At 38.1% G+C, this 21,809-nt stretch overlaps 1 protein-coding gene across 2 annotated transcripts in view; it reads right to left on the bottom strand.

Annotated features, from left to right (window-relative positions):
- glrbb (glycine receptor, beta b) overlaps positions 1–21,274 on the bottom strand; it is a 30,661-nt gene extending 9,387 nt beyond the window's left edge. For both annotated transcript variants that reach the window (XM_080900717.1, XM_080900718.1), the window contains exons 1-8: positions 20,948–21,274; positions 17,368–17,496; positions 14,513–14,619; positions 13,027–13,094; positions 7,732–7,958; positions 4,701–4,783; positions 4,073–4,213; positions 1,056–1,208 (exon numbers count right to left, since the gene is read on the bottom strand). In XM_080900717.1, coding sequence (XP_080756843.1) covers positions 1,056–1,208; positions 4,073–4,213; positions 4,701–4,783; positions 7,732–7,958; positions 13,027–13,094; positions 14,513–14,619; positions 17,368–17,489 — 901 coding nt within the window. In that variant the 5' untranslated portion in view covers positions 17,490–17,496; positions 20,948–21,274. The remainder of the gene's footprint in view (positions 1–1,055; positions 1,209–4,072; positions 4,214–4,700; positions 4,784–7,731; positions 7,959–13,026; positions 13,095–14,512; positions 14,620–17,367; positions 17,497–20,947) is intronic.
- Positions 21,275–21,809: the final 535 nt, after the last annotated feature.

Raw genomic sequence — 21,809 nt, 5'->3', positions numbered from 1 at the left:
ATACAGGCCTAAGCGAAAGACAAATTGTGTCAACAATCAGTGTTATAAAAAGGGCCACTAGATATTGTTCATCTGGGTCCTGTGATTTATGCAGTACATATACAAAGTCACACTATAATCTAAGTACTACCAGTACCAGACAATCCTTGTCACTTCCCTTGGGGCTCGTTCTAACACTCTAGTAATCTACCTGAACCTCCCTCAGGCTTGATACAACGTGTGCTTCTTTAATTTGGAAAAAAAACAGCACCTGTGTGCTTCAGCACACTCCTTCATTACTTTGGTTAATAGGGATCAGGTGTGCCCTGTTGGCCAGCTCAAGTAGCTTCTGCATTCCCACTGTCTCCGTAACACTTTATTGACTGCACAGAATAACATAAGAATTTAAGTGAAAGACAAGAGCCTGGCCTTGCCTCCAGCGATAATAAGCTAAAATTTAACAAAAGGCATTTTATCAGTGGATGTTTATAGGAATCAGCTTCTTGTCTAATGGGAAAAATAGCTTGAGTGGATGAATGTTTTAGATTTTAAACATAACAGCAAAGAGAAACCAAAGTTATGACAATTAGGCATAAACCAACTGGCTAACCAGCAAAGGGGGCAGTTATTGGTCTTAAACATGGGTTTAAGCTCTCAGCTCTGATTCATGTGTATTTAGCTTACACTGGACAAGGGTTCTTGCTTCATGGGTCCCATCTGTCAATTACAGCGACATTCAATGATTTGTCACATACAGAAAAACGATGGCTATGACACCAACCTCAACAGATAAGTCCTTCATGGTGTCAAAGTGATGGATAAGTCAGTGATCCATACAAACATCCAAATACTTTAGAGTGGTTTCTATTTATTTACTATAGCCTTTTGCCCAATAGAAATCCTTTTAGACAGTAGTTTAAATGTCTAATTCCTCCAATAAAAAAAAAAACAAAACACTCTCACCCATCACTCTTTTTGATCTAATTATGCACTTATCCCTGGATGGAAGCACAAGAAATAGTTCACAGACAATGTGTACTGATAAAGATCGGTGAAACTTATCAAGTAATCCATACCCAAAGGAACCCTGGCAGCACTTGCGTCAGGGTTAATCCAGAAGGAAAGCCATGAAAGGACTACGATGAGCAGCGTAGGGGCATAAACACCCATCATGTAGAAGCCAACCTGTCGCCTTAGGGTGAAGATAACCTCTACACAAGTGTAGTACCCTGCATGACAATGGAAACAATGGTCACATATCAAAACATGATTTCATCAAAACATAGCTAAGGTAGTTAAGTAGGCATGTGCTTGATGGCACTGGCAGTGCCTTCATGCACATGATTTATGTGTCCCAATTCAGAGAAATGGCACTATATGAAGCCCATGCTCCACCTTACCTTTTCCCATAAAGCATAATTAATTAGAGACAATAGCCAGCAGTAGTTTTAAGATCAATAAGAAAAAATAAAATGTTACGTATTGGTTGAAATGTGGTCTTCAGAGCATCCAGTCCCTTAACTGAAACAGAGCAGGTGAGAGAACTGGCACTTCACTGAACGGTCTATAAAAGCCACATTAGGCATTAGGAGGTAAGGTAAGTTCTTTATGCACTCTACTTCGTCCTTTGGCCAAAGAGAAAAGCAAACTGCAGTAGTGTGCATCATTTGTCATGGAGAAAGCAAAAAGAGAAGACAACAGCCAATAGGCTTTAATATAATTTCACATAACTTTGTTAAAGCTGAGACTTATTTGAGCACTCAAGGTCGCACATCAGAAAATACTGCTTCCTACTGTGAATGTGCCAAATGTGTAGGATGTCTGAACCTGCCCCAAATCCTTTGAGTTATTACTGTTAGAATTGGCACTTCCATTTTCTCTTTTTTTAAGTGATTTTGCTTGAAAGTACTATATACATTCCTACTAATAACTTATCTATTTTTCAATCACTCATTCCTGTTGGAAGTAAAGCCATCATTAGTAAGCCTGAGGAATAAGAATCCATAAGATTCAGACCTTTTCAGGAGCCTTTTGTTTCTGAATATAGAGCCTAGTTAGTCGGTCTAATGGGATGGTAGAGTGGGTGGGCTGAAGTAATATTTAACTAGCTCAGGGATCTCTGGAGCTTTTATACAGCATATAAGAGCCGCCTGTGTCGCCAAGCAGGCTTGAACCAGTCGTAGACAGAGGTGATCTTTGTGTCTGGCCAGGTAGCCATGGCAACCAGTTAAAAGCCTGACTCATCGCCAGCAGTGTGCCTCCCCAAGTGTGAGAGCATTGAGGTCATACCAGCTCTGTTGGCTGATAGAGATTTTTCCATTTCATTGTGAATTCATTTTGTACTCACATAAGTCTGCATGAGTGTATACCACAGTACCATTACCTTTTTCTTTTTTGCAGTTTTACTTCTTTTATTACAGGATTAGTTATTATTCTTAGTTCGGCAAGCAGCCTGGAAAATGACAACTTTTACAAGCTGTCTGCTACCCTTCACTGGTATTTAGACACATTTAAAAAAGAAAAAACCTCTTAGCAACAATATTCAGTAAGGACCACATAATTGTATATAAGGGTACTGAGGCCTGTAATGCAATTCAATATTTAGGACCAAGAAGGATAACCCAGTAGGTGGTTCACTTCTGGCAGGGCACACTGTCATGATAACTGATGCTGCACACCTAATTTGCTAGCTTCAAACACAGTTCAAGACAGCAGATAAAAACATAAAATCACCACCTGGGGATAAATCTGATTTTTAGAAATAATAAACAATTTTATTATTTCATATTTATATAGTAAATAGCTTTTTTTTTTTTTTATTATTCTCATGACAAATGGGAACAAACAGATCTTATCCTGTGTAGTCCTTGTTGTACATTTGGCCATTTGATGATAACATCAGAATTTTTGGTAAAACATACTTAGAAAAAACTTGGTTAACTTCCTTAAGAAACCACCTTCGTGTGATTGTTTAAAATAATAGGCTGTAATGGACATATTGAAGCCAAATAATTAAAAGATTCTTGGAAAACTGAATGTTACCACTGTTATTTTTACTATACTCAGTGCACAACCTATTAGCTACACCTTGCTAGTACTACATTCACCCCACTTTGGCCTTTACAACTGCCTTAAATCTTCATAGCAGAGATTTCTCAAAATCCTGTAAACATTCTTCAGAGATTACTTTTATTCTTATTGTACAAATGGATGAGATTTTCATGGTAAAGTGAAAAATAGATCCAGGACAGAAAAAGCTGCATTATGCCGGTCATACAACTTCAGCTTTTTGCAAGAGTCTGCACAGACAGCATGCTAATGCTAAGCTAGCCAGCATACTAAGAGAAGAGTCATCTGTGTCCTAGTTTGAACAGCGACTTGTGTTGGTGTGTTGGGCCCAGGGAACACATTCACATAAAAAATTAAATACATTTCAATGGGGTTTTTTTTTGTTTGTTTTTTCTATCTTTACATTTTATTTAACCATGAGCAAAACCTTCCCTGTGGTTTGTCTTTTAAAACTCTAAATTACTTTAAACTTGTCAACATTAGGTTTGACTACTGATAACACATCATGAAATAGAAATAATATGAATGAGAGGAGTTTGCACTGTGACAACTCAAAGTCACTCCATGTTTCAAATTACAGCGTGTGCTAATATTATTACTTTGTTTACTTTGAGGAGAGTCAGAGTAACCTTTCAGTCATGACTAAGTAAATTTGTAATATTTCTGAATTTGTCCTAAGTTATCTGATACATCTGTCTGCTCAGTGACTGTGATTTTTGGTGGCTTCCCAAGAGGGAGATAGTCAACAGTTAATGGCAGACATATCCATATGACTATACTTTTAGGTTGAGGTTAATTTTCTTTTAAAAAAAAAATTAATATTGCTTAAAACAATGTTCATAGAAAGTCGGAATTTTAGCGCAGATGCCAGCGCAGGGAAAAAAAGTAATTTAGTAGTTCAATATACCCATTCAGACTTCTACTGTACATTTTTACTGTCAGCTGAGCGTAACTACTTTCTTTGGATGGTCAAAACTTTTTAACTTTCTTATCACTTTATATTGTTTCATAACGATGAAAGTACCTGTGCCTGCATAGTATTTGGTGCAGTTTCCATAAGTAATATCTTCTTGTCGGATATCAAACTGTGGCAGAGCAATAGCATCCATTTGCACAGGGTCTCCTGTCTGCCACATAAACTGCAGGTCATCTGTTGTATAACCAACTGGAAATCAGGAGGGCACAGATACAGAGATAGAAAAACAGTCAAACACAACAGATATATATAGTTTAAGCCCACCGTTACCACCCTTCCAATGAACATAACAGTTCAAATGCATGAAGCCATCCAGAATATGATACATCTCAGCAGTCAGGTTTGGCTTTACAGGGTAATGGCTTCAAGTTATGTTGCTTATTTAAGTCTAACTGCTTTGTAAACAAGATGCAGTAAAGACATGTCAAGCTCAATTAGCTATGAGACTCTCACAACAACCCTAAAATATGATGATTTATTCTACTGCACTAAGTGTTCACCACTGGAATTGGCTGCTAAACACAAGCAAAATGCTCTTATTTACCCTAAAACCAACTACTTTACAAAAACAACAACTATATTCCCAACTCATAAATACTGAATGTCTAAAATATCAGCAAGCACATGTGTATACTGATGAGATACTTTAAAGAGTTGTTAATTTAGGAAAACTTACAGCTTTCAAGTTGCATTTTACACCTCTGTGTGTCCATAGGGAATAAGGTCAGATCAAGTGGACAAGAAAGGGTGACGGACAACCTGTCGGAGGAAGAAGATATTTATTTTTTTTCTTTATGGCTGCTTTATTGTATTCATTGCATATATTACTGTATACACTTCACAAGATGAAACTCTAGATTACACTGGAGCCAAGGGTTTAACCCGAAAGGGTTTTTTTTTCTGAGTGATATATTAACATGGAATAAAATGGTACATGCAAACATACAGACAATTCTCTTTGGAGATGAATAAAACCTGGCAGCAATCCCTTTGAAGATTAAGTCTGTACATTCACATTTCTATTGGTTATCCAGTTTTGTGTTACATGGGGGCCTGGAACCTATTCTACTTGTTGTAAGGTAAAAGGCGGGGTACAAATCTGTTTTCCACTAAATTTTGTGCATGTAAACAGTTTTATCTTTTGAGTTTCCAGTTTTACAGTCTTAATTACTGAAGAAAATATATTAAAATAAAGTAAAGAAGGACAGAAAACACAGGCAAATATTTCCAGTATAGACTAAAATATATCAGAGTGAATTTGCAGTACTTCAGGTCATAGACACAAATGATCCATGATTAAATACATTGGCAGCACTACAGGTAATAGTTCTATGCAGCTGGGTCAAAAATTATTTAATGTGCTCAGTCTACAGATGTGTCCACAGCTACATAATATAATTTTGCACTTTTATGTAGTCTAATATTGAGAACACTGAGCAGTCATTTGGTTACTACTAAGGTTGATGCTACATTAATTCAGTCTGAAACTATGCCAAATTAGCCAGGAGATAAGATGTACCACAACGTAAGGAGTGCTCTGACACGTTGATAAATATGTTTTTTTCCTTTCTCACTGGGAGGTTGTTTTGCTCTAAATAGTAGCAAGAGGTGTCTCCTTTTTATTTGACATAAAAGCCATAGTAAAGCCTAAAAAGAACAGTTTGTCATATTGTGTCAAAACACTATCTTAATGGTCAATTGTTTCTGTATCCAGGGATACAGCCCTCAAGGCACACACAACCAGGTAATAACTTAGAAGTGGGTATTGATAACTGGTTGAAGTATTGATAAGAAGTGATAAGCCATGATTGCCATGGTTCCCTGTAGTGTGAATGGAAGCGTAGTGAAACTGTGAAGAGACTATTCATGAAGTCAGATGCATCTTTTGAAATGTGTTGGTTTCAGTGGTAAAGCACAACTTTTATTTTGAAGGCCAATGTTCTCCGATTCCAGTTTGTGCCACAATTTTGCAAGTTTTACTACAGGGTGGTGAATTTGCAGATAAGTCGGTTTGTTCCATGGAAAACACAAGTGACCCTGATGATCTGCTGGTGACCAAAGCAGTCACAAAGGGGTATCTTCATTGCAACTGATTTCTCTTAGCAAAATCCAGCAACACCTAAGAACCACTTGCAAACCAGTTAAAGAACACACATTTCTTTCATAGCAAGCAGAGGTTGTCAGGGAATCGCCAGCTTGGGACTGAGGCCTAACATGGTTTACAAATTTCTAAATATTCCACTATGAGGCTGCCATTATGAAGTGATTACTTTTGAAGTCATGTAAGTGTTTACATTCTTTGTTCTATGGCCAATAATAAACTCTAATAGCCTGAAATACAGCTTAATGTATACTGTTTATAGAAAGCTAGATGTAAGGTAACACCCTATTGATCCCTTTCAAATACAAGATTTAATAACTCTAATATCTAGCATATTGGACTCCTTTAGCTAAAAGGCTGCTGAAAAGGCTGTGTCTTCAGTATGGCCGCCCAGCTCCAACAATTGAGTTGTGACTGACTTGACTTCAAGATAGGCAGGGTAACGCTACGCTATCCTTTTTTAAAAATTAGTCTCTAGTTATCAATGCAGGACACAGAACTGACTTTAAGTGCTTTGTAGATGTTTCTAATTAGTACTTAGGCACCAGCCACCGCTTAAGTGCAGTATAAATGGATAACACTCAAACAACCAAATGAGCTCCAGTCTCAATAACTAGATAAGAGAAAACTAGACAGGAAATTTGAATTGATGTTCCTTCATTCCTTAATTGGAGTCAAATTATTTCAGTTGTTGTATGCTTGTCACCGAATATTTAGAAATGCAAAAAGCCTAACTGCTAGGTAGTAAAACAGAAAGAACACATTTTATATTACTTTCACTAGCTGGGCCCACGTCCTCATTTTAGGTTTGAAAGCGTATTAGTAGATAAAGGTGAATGCCGTGGACGTGAATTGAGCTGGGGTTTAGGGAAGGCCACTGGTGGTGGCTCCCGGACCCAGCAGATCCCTGTGTACTAATTAGAAGTGAAGAAGTTAAAAAATTGAAAAGAGGAGGGAGGGTGAGGAACGTAAACGAGTATTAACAGGTTGTAGAACTGGGGGAAACTACATAGATAAGAATCAGGAGGAGCGTGTTTGGAGGCGCGGTCCCACTCCTGAAATTCTGGTACTTTATCTCCAATTGTTTTAAACTGTAGGGATCACAGGGCTTGACCCCAGATCTAAGTGATAAAACAACCTCATAATTACTTGAAATAAAGATCAGCAAATATGGCAAAAGCATAAATACACCCTGTTTAAGCCATTTAGTAAAAAATATAGAATGCTATATCAATATCATAAGCTATATGTTTTGGTATCATAAATCAATGCTGGTATTGATAAAATATTAGTGAAGATCATTCCTAGACTGTATGAGATCTGTTTGCAGACAGAATCCTTTCTACTTAGCTTAAAGTTTTTTTTCATCAGCTTTAAACTTGAAGATTCATGACTTATGGCCCAAACTAAAATTGAGTGGTACTGTCGAAAGGACTTTTGAATTAAACCAGATACTAAGTCATAGCAAAATTTACAGTAATGCTGCATTTTCCTGGATTATTGCATATCTGATGAAGTGACTATTTTCAACGAATCACATAAGACTGAACGACATTTCAAGTACACTGATTAAAAACAAGTTAAAAAAAAAAAGTAAATAAATTACCTCATACTGATTAGGACATCTCCATTACGGAAGATGAAGAGGAGAATATTTTCTTGGGTAACATCATGAAAGTTGGCGCTCTTCTCATTAGCGAAGAACAGGTCGGGTTTCCAGAGACATTTGAACATCTTGGGATCAACAGTGAGAGAATCAGACTTGAAGTCGTCTGGCAGTTTCAGCCTGGGGTCATTCCAGCGCTGCCGCAAGAAGATGTTGACTCTGTAATCCTGTTAAGTGTAACACCAGGCGAGTACAAACACAGTTAATGTTACTTCCATGTAAACTCAACTGGACACAGTTTGGGTGCTTTCACGGTAAATGATGCCCAAAAGGCAAACTCTCTAAATGGAATAAAATAAAGCATATGCTAATCTTTCTGCTAACATTTTCTGAAGCTTTAAGGGGATGGTACAAAAAAGTGCATTTTCTGTGGGAATGAATGAGATGCTTTAACAGGGTAACAAAAACATTTTTAAGCCTCCTAAATATGTTTGAATAATGAATAATAACATATAGATTACTTTAAGTGCAGAGTGACAGTTTACATCTGCAACATAATGCCTTTAAAGCGGTCAACACACAAGAAACTGCACAGTCCAAGGGTCAAATGTTATCAACACAGCAACAGCAAGTACCTCATTAGTGCACATATTAGTAAAATGTCCACATTCTTGATGGTGGGAAAGTATCACTGTGAGCTTTGGGACACATCTCTGTGCACACACTGATGGTGGGCCTCAAGCTGTTCTGGGAGCAGGTGAGCTATTAAGCTGAGGTTGAAGACAGATGGTATGTCAAATACAATGGCTGAAATATCAGCTTTGCATGTGTTCAGTCTTGTGTAGGAAATATGCCTTAAACGTATACTCTCCCCTTCTATTTAGTTTTTATTACCTGAAACTATATTATTATTGACATTTTTGTTATTTGACATGGCAGCTTGTTTAAATCTAAAGTAAAGTCAATGAGAAACCATTAGAATTTTTAATAACTCAATTTTAGCATATGTGCATCTACTGCAATTTAAAACATGTTAGTATTTATTACAAGGAAAAAAAACTGCCCATGGTCATTACACTTGCAATACATAAATGATGCAATGTCAAAATTATGGAAGCCCATTTCCGCCACTAAAATTTCGAGTAATCTACGTGAATGACGTCATTTCCTTGTTACCCGGAAGCTGAAGCCTTCAGGTAAAAATGCTACAGCTAAGCTACCGGCAATGTCAAAATACAGCAGTTCAAATGACATAAATAGAATATACGTGTTTATAGACTACACAAATCTGCCAAGTTTGAGCCAATAGAAATTCTGATATGATTGTGACACGTTGCGTGTCACTCACTTCTCACATGGTTTGGCACCTAGCTAGCTGGTGAACATAGATATTGTTATTATTATTTCAGCCAGTGCAGAGATGTCAATTAACGCTGAGCAAAAACAGTTAAATTGTAGATTTTAAGGGTTATTTGTGTCTTTTATGTACCCCAAAACAAATTTTAACTTTACTGAGGAATTTTCCACTGTCCATCAGCATTTATACACTCACTTGCCAAATCATTAGGTACATGTGTTAAATTGCCAGTGTAAATATTTTATCTAATGGCAGCAAGTCAGTGCATTTAGGCATGTAGAGTTAGTCAAAGAAAAAAACTGCTGAAATTCAAACCAAGGATCAGAATGGCAAAGAAAGGAGATTTAAGTGACTCTGAGCCTTTCTAGGTTGTTGTGCTGCTCTGAGTATTTGAAAAACTGCTGGATTTGGATTCTCTCACACAACAATCTCTGGGGTTTACAGAGAACGGTCCAAAACATAGAAAATCTCCAATGAGCTGCAGTTCTCTGGGTAAAAATCCAATGTTGATGCCAGAGGTGAGAGGAGAATGAAAAGACTGTTTTAACCTGATAGGGAGGCAAAAGTAACTCAACCACTATTTAATAACCAAAATATGCAAATACTTGGCAGGGTCGGAGGCAGGGTCAGAATTTGGCATAAACAGTTAAGGAGTGGCCCGTATGATGCATTATTTTCTTTTGAAAGGGGAATCTTGCAATCAAGCTGTTGATATCTTATTTTATAAGATATCATTTCTATACAACCACATTTTAGACACCTGTGTTGAACTAGTCCTTGAGCTACAACATGAATAGCTTCTGGTGGCTCTTCTCTGTCTGAGGGAGACACGGGCCAATTCCCACACCTTTTCCTTCTCTAAAAACTAGACAAGGAAATATATCTTGCTTCTGGCTCACAATCAAGCTGCCAGTACAACATTCGATTCCAGAGAGATTTAAGAACTTTCTATAACCACTGAGGGAAACTAAAGCTGAGAAGCAGTAAAAAAACATATATAACAACAATTTATTCCATCTCCAAAGAAAATTAGTCATTTTTTTCTAAAGATTATAATCATAATGTGAAAATAGGTATGTTAAATATAGTGAGTGTTTGGTAGAGGGAGGTGTGAATAATGAAAGAAGGTTTCCTGAGATCAGATACCCCACAGAGTGAAAAATTGAGGGTAGAGGTGACCAGCTGTCTCTTCCTCCTTCTGCTAGATTTGTTTCAAACCTTCCTCACTTTCATTCAGTTTATGCCTAGGCTGGGTGTCCAGGGGGAAAAAGGAAGACAGGAACAAGCTACCCTTTTGAGAGTTGTGCATTTTTCTCTTCCACTTTGTCTTTCTTGGCTCTTGTTCTTGCTTTCTTGATCCTCCCTTTTTGTCTTCGCTGTTATGGTCTCTTTCTTCAGATTATTCTCGCCATTTGCGGTCTTTATTATTCCTTTGCTTTCATCACACTTTGAACCATCACACTTTTTAATTTTATTCCCGCTTCCTCTATCTTATTCTTTTTCACTACTCAATTTCCTCATCCCTGTCTTCCATTATCCGTCTTAATGATCTTTGGCCTCCTACTGTCTGATTTAATCTTCCTTCTCCCATCCATTTCACTTTACCTTTGTCTTTCTCTCTCTCTCTCTCTCTAACATGGTGTCTGTTTTTCACACTTTCCTTCACTGGTCAAAACTTTTTCCTCGAGGTCTTTGTTTTCCTCAGCTCTTTCTTCCTCATTACCCTTCTTCTTTGTTTGTTTCCTCCTGATGTGTTCATTTTCTTCCACCATCTTTGGGTCCTGTGATTTGTAAGGATTTTCCACTTATCATCCTAAGTGGTCTATAATAGAGTGAAACTCTTGACTGGAGTATTTTATAAGCAAATACACACTACCTATCTGCTGCCAATCTTTTCCCCGTGTGGCAGATTTTCAAGCAGTGCCAGCTCCAGGATATATTATCCAAGACTTTGTTCAGAGTGCCATGACTCATAAAAGTGAGCATGATGGAACACTTAACCCTGCTGAACACTGATCATTCTTGGACATTTGGTTGTTTCAATGGCAATACAGCAAGGTCCATAATTTGTTGGACAAAGACGAAGACATTTGTGTAATTTTGTCTCTGTACATCACCACAGTGTATTTTAAATATAACAATAAAAATGTGGTTGCCGTGCAGACTTTAAACTTTAATTGAAGGGGTTTTTACAAAAAAATGTTTAGGAACTAAAACCATTTTTTACATAGTTCACAAAAACTAATTGGAAAATTGAGTAACAAGCAGTTTAATGGCCATGTAAGGCCAGTTTCCTTGATATTTTGTGAAAAATGGAGCAACCAAATGAGAGATGTCAAAAAGATAACTCACAACTTAAACTCCTGAATAAGAAGGTCAGATTAGACTTTGCCAGAATTAAAAGCGCCTGCACAGTTTTGACAAAACCTTTGGTTAGATGAAACCAAGACTACGTTTTACCAGAATGATGGGAAGAGAAAAATATAGAGAAGCAACAGCTTACGAGCCAAAGCATACTATATTACCTATCAAACATGGGAAGGCAATTTTATAGCATTGGCATGTATGGCTGCCACTGGAACCGGGCCAATGGGGCTTACTGATGATATGACTGCTGAGTGAGGTAGCAGGATTAATTTTGAAGTGTACAGCTCTATACTCTTTGCAGAGATTTATTCAAATGCTGTGAAACACAGGGCAAACTCTCACAGTGCAAACTAATCATGAGCCGAAGCACACCACAAAAGAAATGCAAGAATTTTTTAAGGCCAAGCAGTGAAAAAATCTTGGATGGGTAAGTCAATTCCACCATCTCAACCAAACAGATCGCTTATCTGATATTTAATACAAAACTAAATGTAGCATTTGGTGATGTCAGTGGGCTCTAGACTTCAAGGGAGTCATTGACTGTAAAGGGTTTTCATCAAAATATTCAAAACTAATCTTATATTTAAAATTATGTAAGTAAGCCTCTGAAAATGGGTGGTTAGGTATAAAAATAACTGTGATCCCTCAACAGTTGATGCAAAAAGTCTGTAAAAGCCCTTGAATTAAAGCTCAAAATCTGCATATAAATCACGTTTGATTTTAAATTCACAGTGTTTGTGTACTGAGGCAAAGTTAAGAAAAATCGATAATCAAATAACGTCTCTTTGTCAAAATAATGATGGACCTAACTTTAGGTTCTGTAACTAAAATAGGATCAGTTATACAACATTAAATAACAGGACATGGAGAAGGACACTGAAATGCATGTTGGCTGCCACACACATAAATACTGCTAAATTTCTGAAAGAAGGTCATATACATATTACATGTGTCAGCCTTAGAACAACTATAAATTTTACATTTTTATTAATCAACTTTCCATTTGAGTAAAAATGTGATTGTACTTATATGGGAAAAAAAAAGTCAAATTTATCTCACAAAAATGATTTATGAGTGACAATGTGACAAATCATACTAACGCTAAGTGGGAAGAAGGTTTGTTTTTTGTAATAAAGACATCCTGGATTAATTTCTGTAAAACACACATGGAAGAATAAAATAAAACTGTTGATTTTGGTAATTTGTGACATTACACTGTTGAATGATTGGATGTATCACACCAGGTGAACCAGTCTTATTAGAAACTGGGAATTTCCATTTATTGCTTTCTAAGTGATCAAGAGTCAACCCAGCTTCGTCCTTGAGTTTAATCTAGTAATTAGTATTCAAACTGCATTTCTTGATCAGCAATTAAGCCATCAGATAAATGAGGCATGCAAACCCCAGTCTTCATAATGATTCACTGCTAAATGATCTAATACCATCTAGAAAACATGCTCATGAATTCTCCCTAAAACTTGGCCAAAGCAGTTTTCAGCTCTCATTCACTGCTTCTGATTGGCAGAAGTATTGATTACCAATACTGTCAAACTGCAGCAGCAAGTCCTTACCATGGTTGTTTCTTGGATTGAGCCAAAGCTGTTGATGAAAATGTTCACTCTATCCTCCACAGGAATTCCTGGATTTAGAAAGAGAGAGAAAATTGTAATTTTGAAAACTGTATTCCTTGTGTCTAATAACTGCTTCGCCCATGTCTCAAAGCAAAGCAGTTATCAAGTACTGCTCCTGCAGTTTACAATACATTTGTTCTGTAAATCCATGTAAATGCATTCCTAAACCATACATATTGTACCTAGTGATTTAATTGATTATATTAATGGTCAGGTTTTGTGAAAGGCCCAGCATTGCAAAATAATAAAAATCCCTTCTCAAAATCATCCCATCTTCTTGCCAAGCTCACGCTGTAAACATTTACTGTATATTGGCACCCCTCCCCACTCAGCCTTTTGCATAAACTAATAAAACTGTTGATGAATGCAGACCGCTCACCCTGCTTTGAATAAATTATTTCCTTTGATCTGTTTACTTGAGGCTCACAAGTTTCACTGGATAAATTCTACCATGCAGGTCACAAAATTAATGCACAAGTTATGGCGTGTTATAGAGCTCACATCTTTGTTGCATTAATGTAACAAATCAAACATTAACTTGAATCAATATTCAAAGGTAATGCTGCTATTACTATATTCTATTATTCTATAGGGCCCATAAAAGCAGCTTGCCATGTTACAGCGAAGTAATGCATAAGGCATAGTTTAGTTCTTAATTTGGGAGATTATGATATGGATGCTAATGGATGAGGATTTCAGGCCACCCTGAAATGGAGAGCAGATGTTTGGCTGCTGGACCAGTCGGAGGGAGTGAGGCTCACTACACATCAAACATTAAGTCCCAGATACAGCTCCTGGTGCCAAGTGCCAGAGCAAGGAAACTACAGATCCACCTGAAGACTGGGGAGACGATCAGTCAGACAAAGAGGCCACCAGCCACCTCTTTGTTATTTTCATGGCTGTTTCTGTGACACAAACATAGTACTCCCAGCAGTGTGATGTGTACAGTACACTATAAACACTGACGATGGATGGTTTTTGGGCTTTGAAAAATGAAAAATGAAAAAGAAATGACTGTACAAAGGTAACAGATGAGGCATGCTTCCACTTCAAAATCAAATTTTTACTTGTGCATTTGTCTGTAAGCTAGCTTTAGCAATTTTGATTAATCTGATTCCTAACCTTAGACAGATTTTAGAAATATCAACTTGTCCTATGCACGAGTGTCTATTAAAATCTGTCCATGCAGCAGTATCGGCAAGAAGTCAACCCAGGAACACAAGCCTTCTGTAACTGTTTAAGCACAAGTTACATTTGCAAGGGAATGCATTTTGATTAATGCCTCCACATTCCTACCTCCAGCATTAAACTCTTAGAAGAAATCTGGAGGTACACATGCACGTGTTTCTTTAATTAGCATGACAGCACTGCAGCTAGAATGTAAATTAAAAACGAGACAGAAACAGATAAAGAGCAGAAAACCTGCCTTTGAAGTTGGGCCTTATTCTGGGATCATAGGTGATCAGTAACCTGTTCAAGATGTTGCTGGTTGAATTTGCAGGGACCCGGGCCAGATCCTCAGATGACAGCTGTCTGCAAATAAAAAGACAGAGAGAGAACTTGAGGCACGATTACATTAGCAGGTCAAATTCCTGGCAGATGAAGAGACAAAGTGCACAGTGCACTCACTTCTACTCTGTATACTCTTTGATTAAACTATAACCTGGGAGAGCTACCAGTCTGGGATTAAATTGGCTTTTAAGATTTGGACCACCAAGGAACTGTTAGACTGAGACAATGTTTAGAAATGAAATGTGCTGATATTATGGGATGTTTCCAGATTATGACTGAGGAAGTTGACAAGATCCCTTGGGCTAATGGAAGACTCTTCTCAACATGCTGAATTTTGAAATATTTGCAGTGTTCATCATCTCAACATGTTTTCATACAAATATATGTTATTGAGCAGTAAACACAGGGCAGTTTAAGTTGTACTGACATTTAATCATCCATAAATAAAACATTTGGGTATGTGAAAAATTCTAAAGGATGCAAAAATATTTCATTTTAAAATCATTCAAGGGTTTTTTAAGATAAATGAGTGAAACGCTTGATCAAAGCACATATTATACTATCTTTATAAAAACAGCACTAGTTCAGTAAGCAAGCCAATAAGTAACCCACTGAAATGATTTTCCCCTGAATGAATCAATCTGCCGCACAGGTGACAAGTATAAATGACTTGTCAAGACAAATAATCTGTTTTTGTGCTATGTAGTTCTTTTTGTTTAAGTCTACTTCAAATGTTCCTACAAAATTGAAAAAACTTAACAGTGCTTGGTAAAAATATCACCAACAACATGACGACAATCAGTCAAACATCATTTGTTTTCATGTGCTTGACTAATGAAAAATACAGTGGGACAGAGAGAAAAGGACGAGGAGGGGATCTGGCAAGAGAGAAAGGGGAAACAAAAATCCTCCTCCTGGGTGGCAATGAATGCTTCTGCCAAAGAATTCCCCCTTCTCAATACATATTATTATGTAAACCTTATCATGCACTGAGGATGGGCTAAAGTGCTACACAAGAATGCTGCGCAGTGTGTATATGTTCAGCGGTTCCCCTGATCAAAGTAAAACCCAATTCCCATCCGCTAAACCGCTTTTTTTCCTCCTCTTTTTTTAAGAGACCTTCCTGACAATCTCAAGCACAAGAGCTAAACTGGAACCAAGTGCTTTAGTTGATCCGCAAAGGCATCTGCAGCATTAAACACAAAGCATGTCATACAGCTTCCACTTGCCAATTTTCTACATCAAACAGTTTATCCCACATTTCAAGACTTCATTGTAGAGACATTTGTTACCATTTAAGGAAGAAGATAGCGCAGCTCTACATTACACTTAACTCAGCGTGCAGGACACAATTACGTCACATTCCTTTTGTGATCTACAGTATTTACATCTATAGTTTAAACCATAACCTGAGAATCACCTTTTGGCATGCACTGAAGAGGCAATGACAACCTGAGATCTATTTATGTGTATGGTGGAGAGACTGAAAAGTAAGATCCATTAGGTGTAAAATAGACAAAGTCCGCCATGCTTCAGCTCCATGCTGAACTGACAACATTGGTCAGGGTTTTTCCTACAAAGGGTAATTGTTGTCCACCCCTAAGATGTTTTACACCCAAATAGAAAAGAGGCACTGTAATAGCCATTCATCCATTTTCTTAACTGCCTAGCCTAATTACAGTCATTGAGGTGGGAGCACCTGGTGAAAACCCACACAGGCACAGGAGAACATTAAAACTCCATGTCCTGGCCAGCAGTTTCAAACCCAGAACCGTCTAGCTTTGAGCTGCTGGTGCTATTCAATGCACCTTCGTAATATGATTTTTCAAACCTACGTTCCTAATTGTTCTGCTATTAGGATAACAACCATTTTACTATCTGTACCCACATACTCATTTTAGGTTTGGCAACATTTTTAGTAGATAAAGGCAGATGGCTTAAACATGAATTGAGATGCGGTATTCAGCTAATTTATCTCCAATTTATTTACCAAATGGTCAGAAATATGCTTCAGAACTAAAATAAATAAAGGCAAGTTTGTGTTTTTAATAGATTTAATAGACCAACACTATAATATATGTATATAGAAAATGTTTTATATGAGGTATAGCCTCCTCTACAAAGGACAGTAGTTCCCCATCTGTCTATTGGCTCCACAAGTGTCCCGATCTGCTGAGGAACTGCTCTCCATTCCTAGATGAGTGCACCATACATTTTGTAATGGTCACTGGCCATGGCTGCCTCAGATGAACATGATGACTAAGTCCTTCCTGACCATTTTCAGTGGAGAAAAATCATATAAATGGTATCCAAGGAAGTCTCTGCATACGCTCCTGATCCAAAAAGTAGAGGCGGGCACCGTCCTGACAAACGGTGCCTGCCTCAGCACAGAGCAGGGTGTTTCCATAAGAATCTCTGACTAGTCAAATTTCCACCAAGAACAGTTAGATCCGAAGACGCTCTCATGGACATGTAAGGCTGAAGAAACATCATTAGCAAGAGCTAATGCTGACTGACTGAAGCCAATCAAGCAGAACCAAATTCTACTCATAGAAAATGTTTAGGTTTTCTAAGAGATTAAAGTGAATGGATTTAAAACAGAGATTGCAAACAAATTTCACAACAACAAAACTTACTTCTTTATTCGACTTGTATACAAGAAAAACGTATGCATTACTGTGTATAGAGCCATCAAGCTAACATGCCTAGTCAATACGCCAGAGGCCAATATGACACAGCACGATGTTGTTTATTCCACACGGTACTTACGATGGACAGTAAACATGCTTCCCTTTCTTCTTTCCTTTCTTTGCTCCTTTTTCTTTGGCAAATCCTCCGTCTAAGCAAAGAAAGAGAACTAGGAGAATAATGGCGACCTTCCTTGTGCCCATTCTGAACCTGTGTAAAAGAAAAATAATAATAATAAAAATTGTGAATAAAATGACCATATAAAATAAAAATGGAGGGACAAGAACAAAAGAAATGATTTGAAATTGTGAATCCAATGATTTTTTTTTCACATTCCACAAATTCAGCTGTTATGTGACAGTAATTCTATGGCTTCCTTGTTGGCTAGAGCTTAAAGCTTCAGAGCTTGTTGTTTCCTGAACACTGCAACTTTGCCCCTTACTCTTTTTAACATCATCGATTCATATTTCCTCTAGATGCATGTCACATACAGTAAATGTCTGAAATACAGATGAATCAGTCTGACAAGGTTTAATAAAGCAGAGCAAGTTCAAGCATAAATTCAATCACTGAAGCATTGCACCTGAATAACAATGGTCATTGAGGACTCGTCAGCTGAATGTGACCTTTAAAGGATAGCTGAAATAAATATCGCCTACAATATCCTTCAGTTTAGTCCAGAACTTACATCAAAAAGGCTCAATAGGACTTTTTTCTAAATGTATTTTTTAGATTTCAACAATCATGTTTAGATTTCTAACCCTTGGAGTGTTATGACCAACACTCCCTATTGGTCAGTCATTTCTTACAACATAATACTAAAGTGAAGGCAACTAACAGATAATATGGTCCTGTGTATTTACAGTAACAAAACTATACAAATGCACACTTACACAAACACACAGAGCATTTTTGCATTTCTTGATAGAGGCCATTAATCATCTTGCAACCACAGTACCTGTGTGATTCATTGTCCATCTAGAAGTGTTGCCCTTTCATTGCATTGGGATACTGAGACCAACAGCAAGGCAGCAACACCAGCTTACAAACACACACTCATCCAAACATATATCTTGTGTATTAACTGAGGCCGTCTAGACAGAAATACTCTCTGTCTGTCTCTCTCTCCTTGTCTCACTGCCTTGACCCAGCAACTCCCTGTCTACTCCTTGCCTTCACATCGATCATCATCTTCCTCAACAGAAATCCTTTCCTGAGTGCACTGAGAACTGTACAGAGTGCAATGCCTTTTGGCTCCATGCAAACAAGTTGCCCAAACAAAGACAACATTGGTTTATCGATTTGGAAAATTCCTGAAAACCAGAGGGCTGGATACTACTCGCCTGGCCAGCATAATGTCAAAGCTAATCCACACGTCTCAGATGGCAACAGCTGGAGCAGTGTCAAATGTTGGACTTCACAACTCAACCACATTTCTGAGAAATAATTTCTTATGCAACCTACAAATTCTCTATGCAATCTTCCCTGTTAGAGCCAATCTATAGAGAAATAGACCGCTGACTACAGTAACAGATGATCCAACAGACCTGGAACCACTGACGCCTAAAAGCCGGGTTTGCCTCCTGGACTTTTCAGAAAGGAAGACTCATACTCCCGCCGCCGTTGGAAGCAAGTGCAATATCTTGCTGACTTGTTTTGGAAGAGGTGGGTGCGCGAGTATTTGCCTATGCTTCAAGAGCGTCAAAAGTGGACTCAGGTCAGAAGAAATGTAACTGTGGGGGACATTGTAATGGTGGTCGACGAGTCAGCGCCAAGAAGCTCGTGGATGTTGGGGAGAGTTCTTCGTGTATTCCAGATGCTAAGGGTCTGGTGCGGCGTGTGATCATCAAGACAAAGACTAACACCTTAGAAAGACCCATTGACAAGCTATGCTTGATCTGTGAGAATGTCATGTAACTTGGAATGAGAAAATACAGTATATGTTCTGATCGGTTACAGGTTTTGTGAAAGATAATTTGAATGACCACGTGTGATACAGGAAGTGTTAATGTTATTTGGCTCTTTTGTAAGTATTCGCTAATTGTCAGTCTTCACGCCCTCCAATTAGGGGGCTGGAAATGTTAGAGCCAATCTATAGAGAAATATTTTTGATACTGTTTCAGTTATTATGTTACATGTTTAATTTTGTATAATATGTTGTTAAAGAATAAATGCTGCACGTTTAATTTGTGTCGGGTAAGAAAACATTACAGCGCATGTGTGGTAGCAGGTTAGAGTGAGCCAGGACGGCAATGGAAATGTGCGCTGTAGCAGCAAATAGTTTTTTGACCGTGACATCTTTTGTTTGTATGTACGAGTCAGAAATAAATCTGAACAGCTCACATTAAGAAGTGGAAGAATTATTTTTTCGAAGCTTGGGACAGAAATTCGCCACTACATTCCCCTTTGCATTTCTGTAGGTGAAATCTCAGCTTCTTTCCACATTCTACCTGATAAGGAGAAGGGTGAAGCAGAGGCATGTATACAACTAGTATGCATCGCACTGTAGCGAATAAAAGAGTCTGAATACCAAATAAGACATATTTGAAATTCTTGATAGTGCTGAACATTATGGCACTGGTTCATAATATTTGTTGGGATTGTGAAAGCTTAATCCTTATGCATGTGTCTTCTTATCATAGTTGCATTATTTTGTCTTCTTTTGAAGCGTGCACCTATACAACTTGAAGAGAGAAGTTAGTGATCTGCTTTTGTCAAAATATATCTATTTTGACATCTCTTTTGGGTCCCAGTCCCAAAGTGGAGCTCAGAGAAGCCAGTCGATATATAATTGTGTACAATCAAAATTAAAAAACAAAACAAAACCCTCAATCACGCGTCCACCCAACTGATATTAAAGCATAAATATGAGTTCAGCTGAAACTATAACTCGACCTTGGCACTGTCTGACTCATCTGTGTGCCACCACTGAAGAACATTGCCCTAGCTCTGTTTTACTAGGGGCAAAGTTAAAACGGCAGAGGCTTTGTCATGCAACGGCTGACAGTGACTCAAGCGGGCTACATGGTTTGCCCTACGGGTCATGGGATAATAAACAATCTGCCACTAGAGCACAGTGTCTTTTTTTTTTTAAGATTCTGGACATTAAACAAAACACCTAAAATTATTTCTGCCGGGAAGAGGGTTTACATTTAGGTAAATAAACGAATACTTATTTATTATATTAATGTTGATGATATAACAGTCCGGCCATGTCATTTGGTGGAACTGAGATATGTATATAAGTATAGGTCATATTCCTGGTAATATCACCACTTAAAACTAGATTATTTATTACTGCTTAATCCAATAATCCACGAGGAAAGGCCTCAGATGTATTCAAGAAAAATACTGAAATGGAACCAAAGAAAAATAAATCCGCACACTGCCGGTGCTCTCACAACCTGTGGCTGCACGTCGCATTCGGTCTCTTTCTAACAACAGAAAAGTAAGTAAGAGAGGCTGACACTCGCCCGAAGCCTGAGCATCAGAAGAGCAGAGGATACAGCGACCACCATGACGGGGGTGGGTGGGGGATGCAGAAAGAAGATGCCAACACATATGAACACGAGCATGCGATTTCACTACATGCGAGCGCACGCTATGAACATAAATAACACAAAGTCATCTCTCGCGAAACACGGTACGCAGTTCTGCTTACCGTTTGGCTTTGTCACCTGTCAATTCCTCAGAAATCTCGATCCACTCAAGCTGACTGTGAAAACAGTGGTTAACAGAGCTTCCACGACCATTCGCTCCCTTTCTTTTCCATTCTGTTTCCGTCTTCCTGCACTGAAGCGATTAGTTCAATTGGTTTGAGGGGAAAAGTTACATCTCGGCAAATTGCCAATTTTTTTTTTTTTTTGTTGTTGTTGTTTTGGTTTCCGAGCCCGTTTGTTGTTATTTTTAAATCAACGTGTATATGGCTGCTGCCCTTTCGCCTTAGCTTGGGATGCCCAAGATGGAGGCTTGCGTGTACCTGTCATGCAACATGCGCAGTAGCGGCTGCACAGAACTGGAGAGCATCATTCCCATCAGCACCACGGACAGCCGCTCCCCGCCTCCACATCCACAGCCGCTGCTAGACGGAGACGTGACGTGACGGCAGGAAATAAAAGCTCTCTTTCACGGGATAGACGCAAACGCATCACTACTTATGGCTGGGACTGAGTGGTATTTAGCAGCAGATGGATGAAAATAGAGAGCGCTTTATTAGAAATTATGAATCCAATAAGATACTCAAGCTTCTATTTCTATGTATTATGTAGTAATAGACTGTGTGGTAATCATGTGCCGTAGTATGACCTAGACTATTTTAGATGTGAGATAAAAAGCTGATTTTTTGTATATGTGAAAATGTGACTCATTAAATCAGTGACAAAGAAGATAAAACAATATAGTCTGTGTTTCTATCATCCAGATAAAAATGATGACTGCTTTAATTGCATAATGCAGAAGTCTCAAACATATTTTAGTTTGTAGGACACAGAGCAATCTGATCTCACGTATTTTGGTGTAAAGAA

The sequence above is a fragment of the Rhamphochromis sp. 'chilingali' genome, assembly GCF_963969265.1.
Source record: "Rhamphochromis sp. 'chilingali' genome assembly, chromosome: 13".
Lineage (NCBI taxonomy): Eukaryota > Metazoa > Chordata > Actinopteri > Cichliformes > Cichlidae > Rhamphochromis > Rhamphochromis sp. 'chilingali'.
Note: the sequence above shows the minus strand (reverse complement) of the source record. Positions and strands in the feature narration are given on the sequence as shown.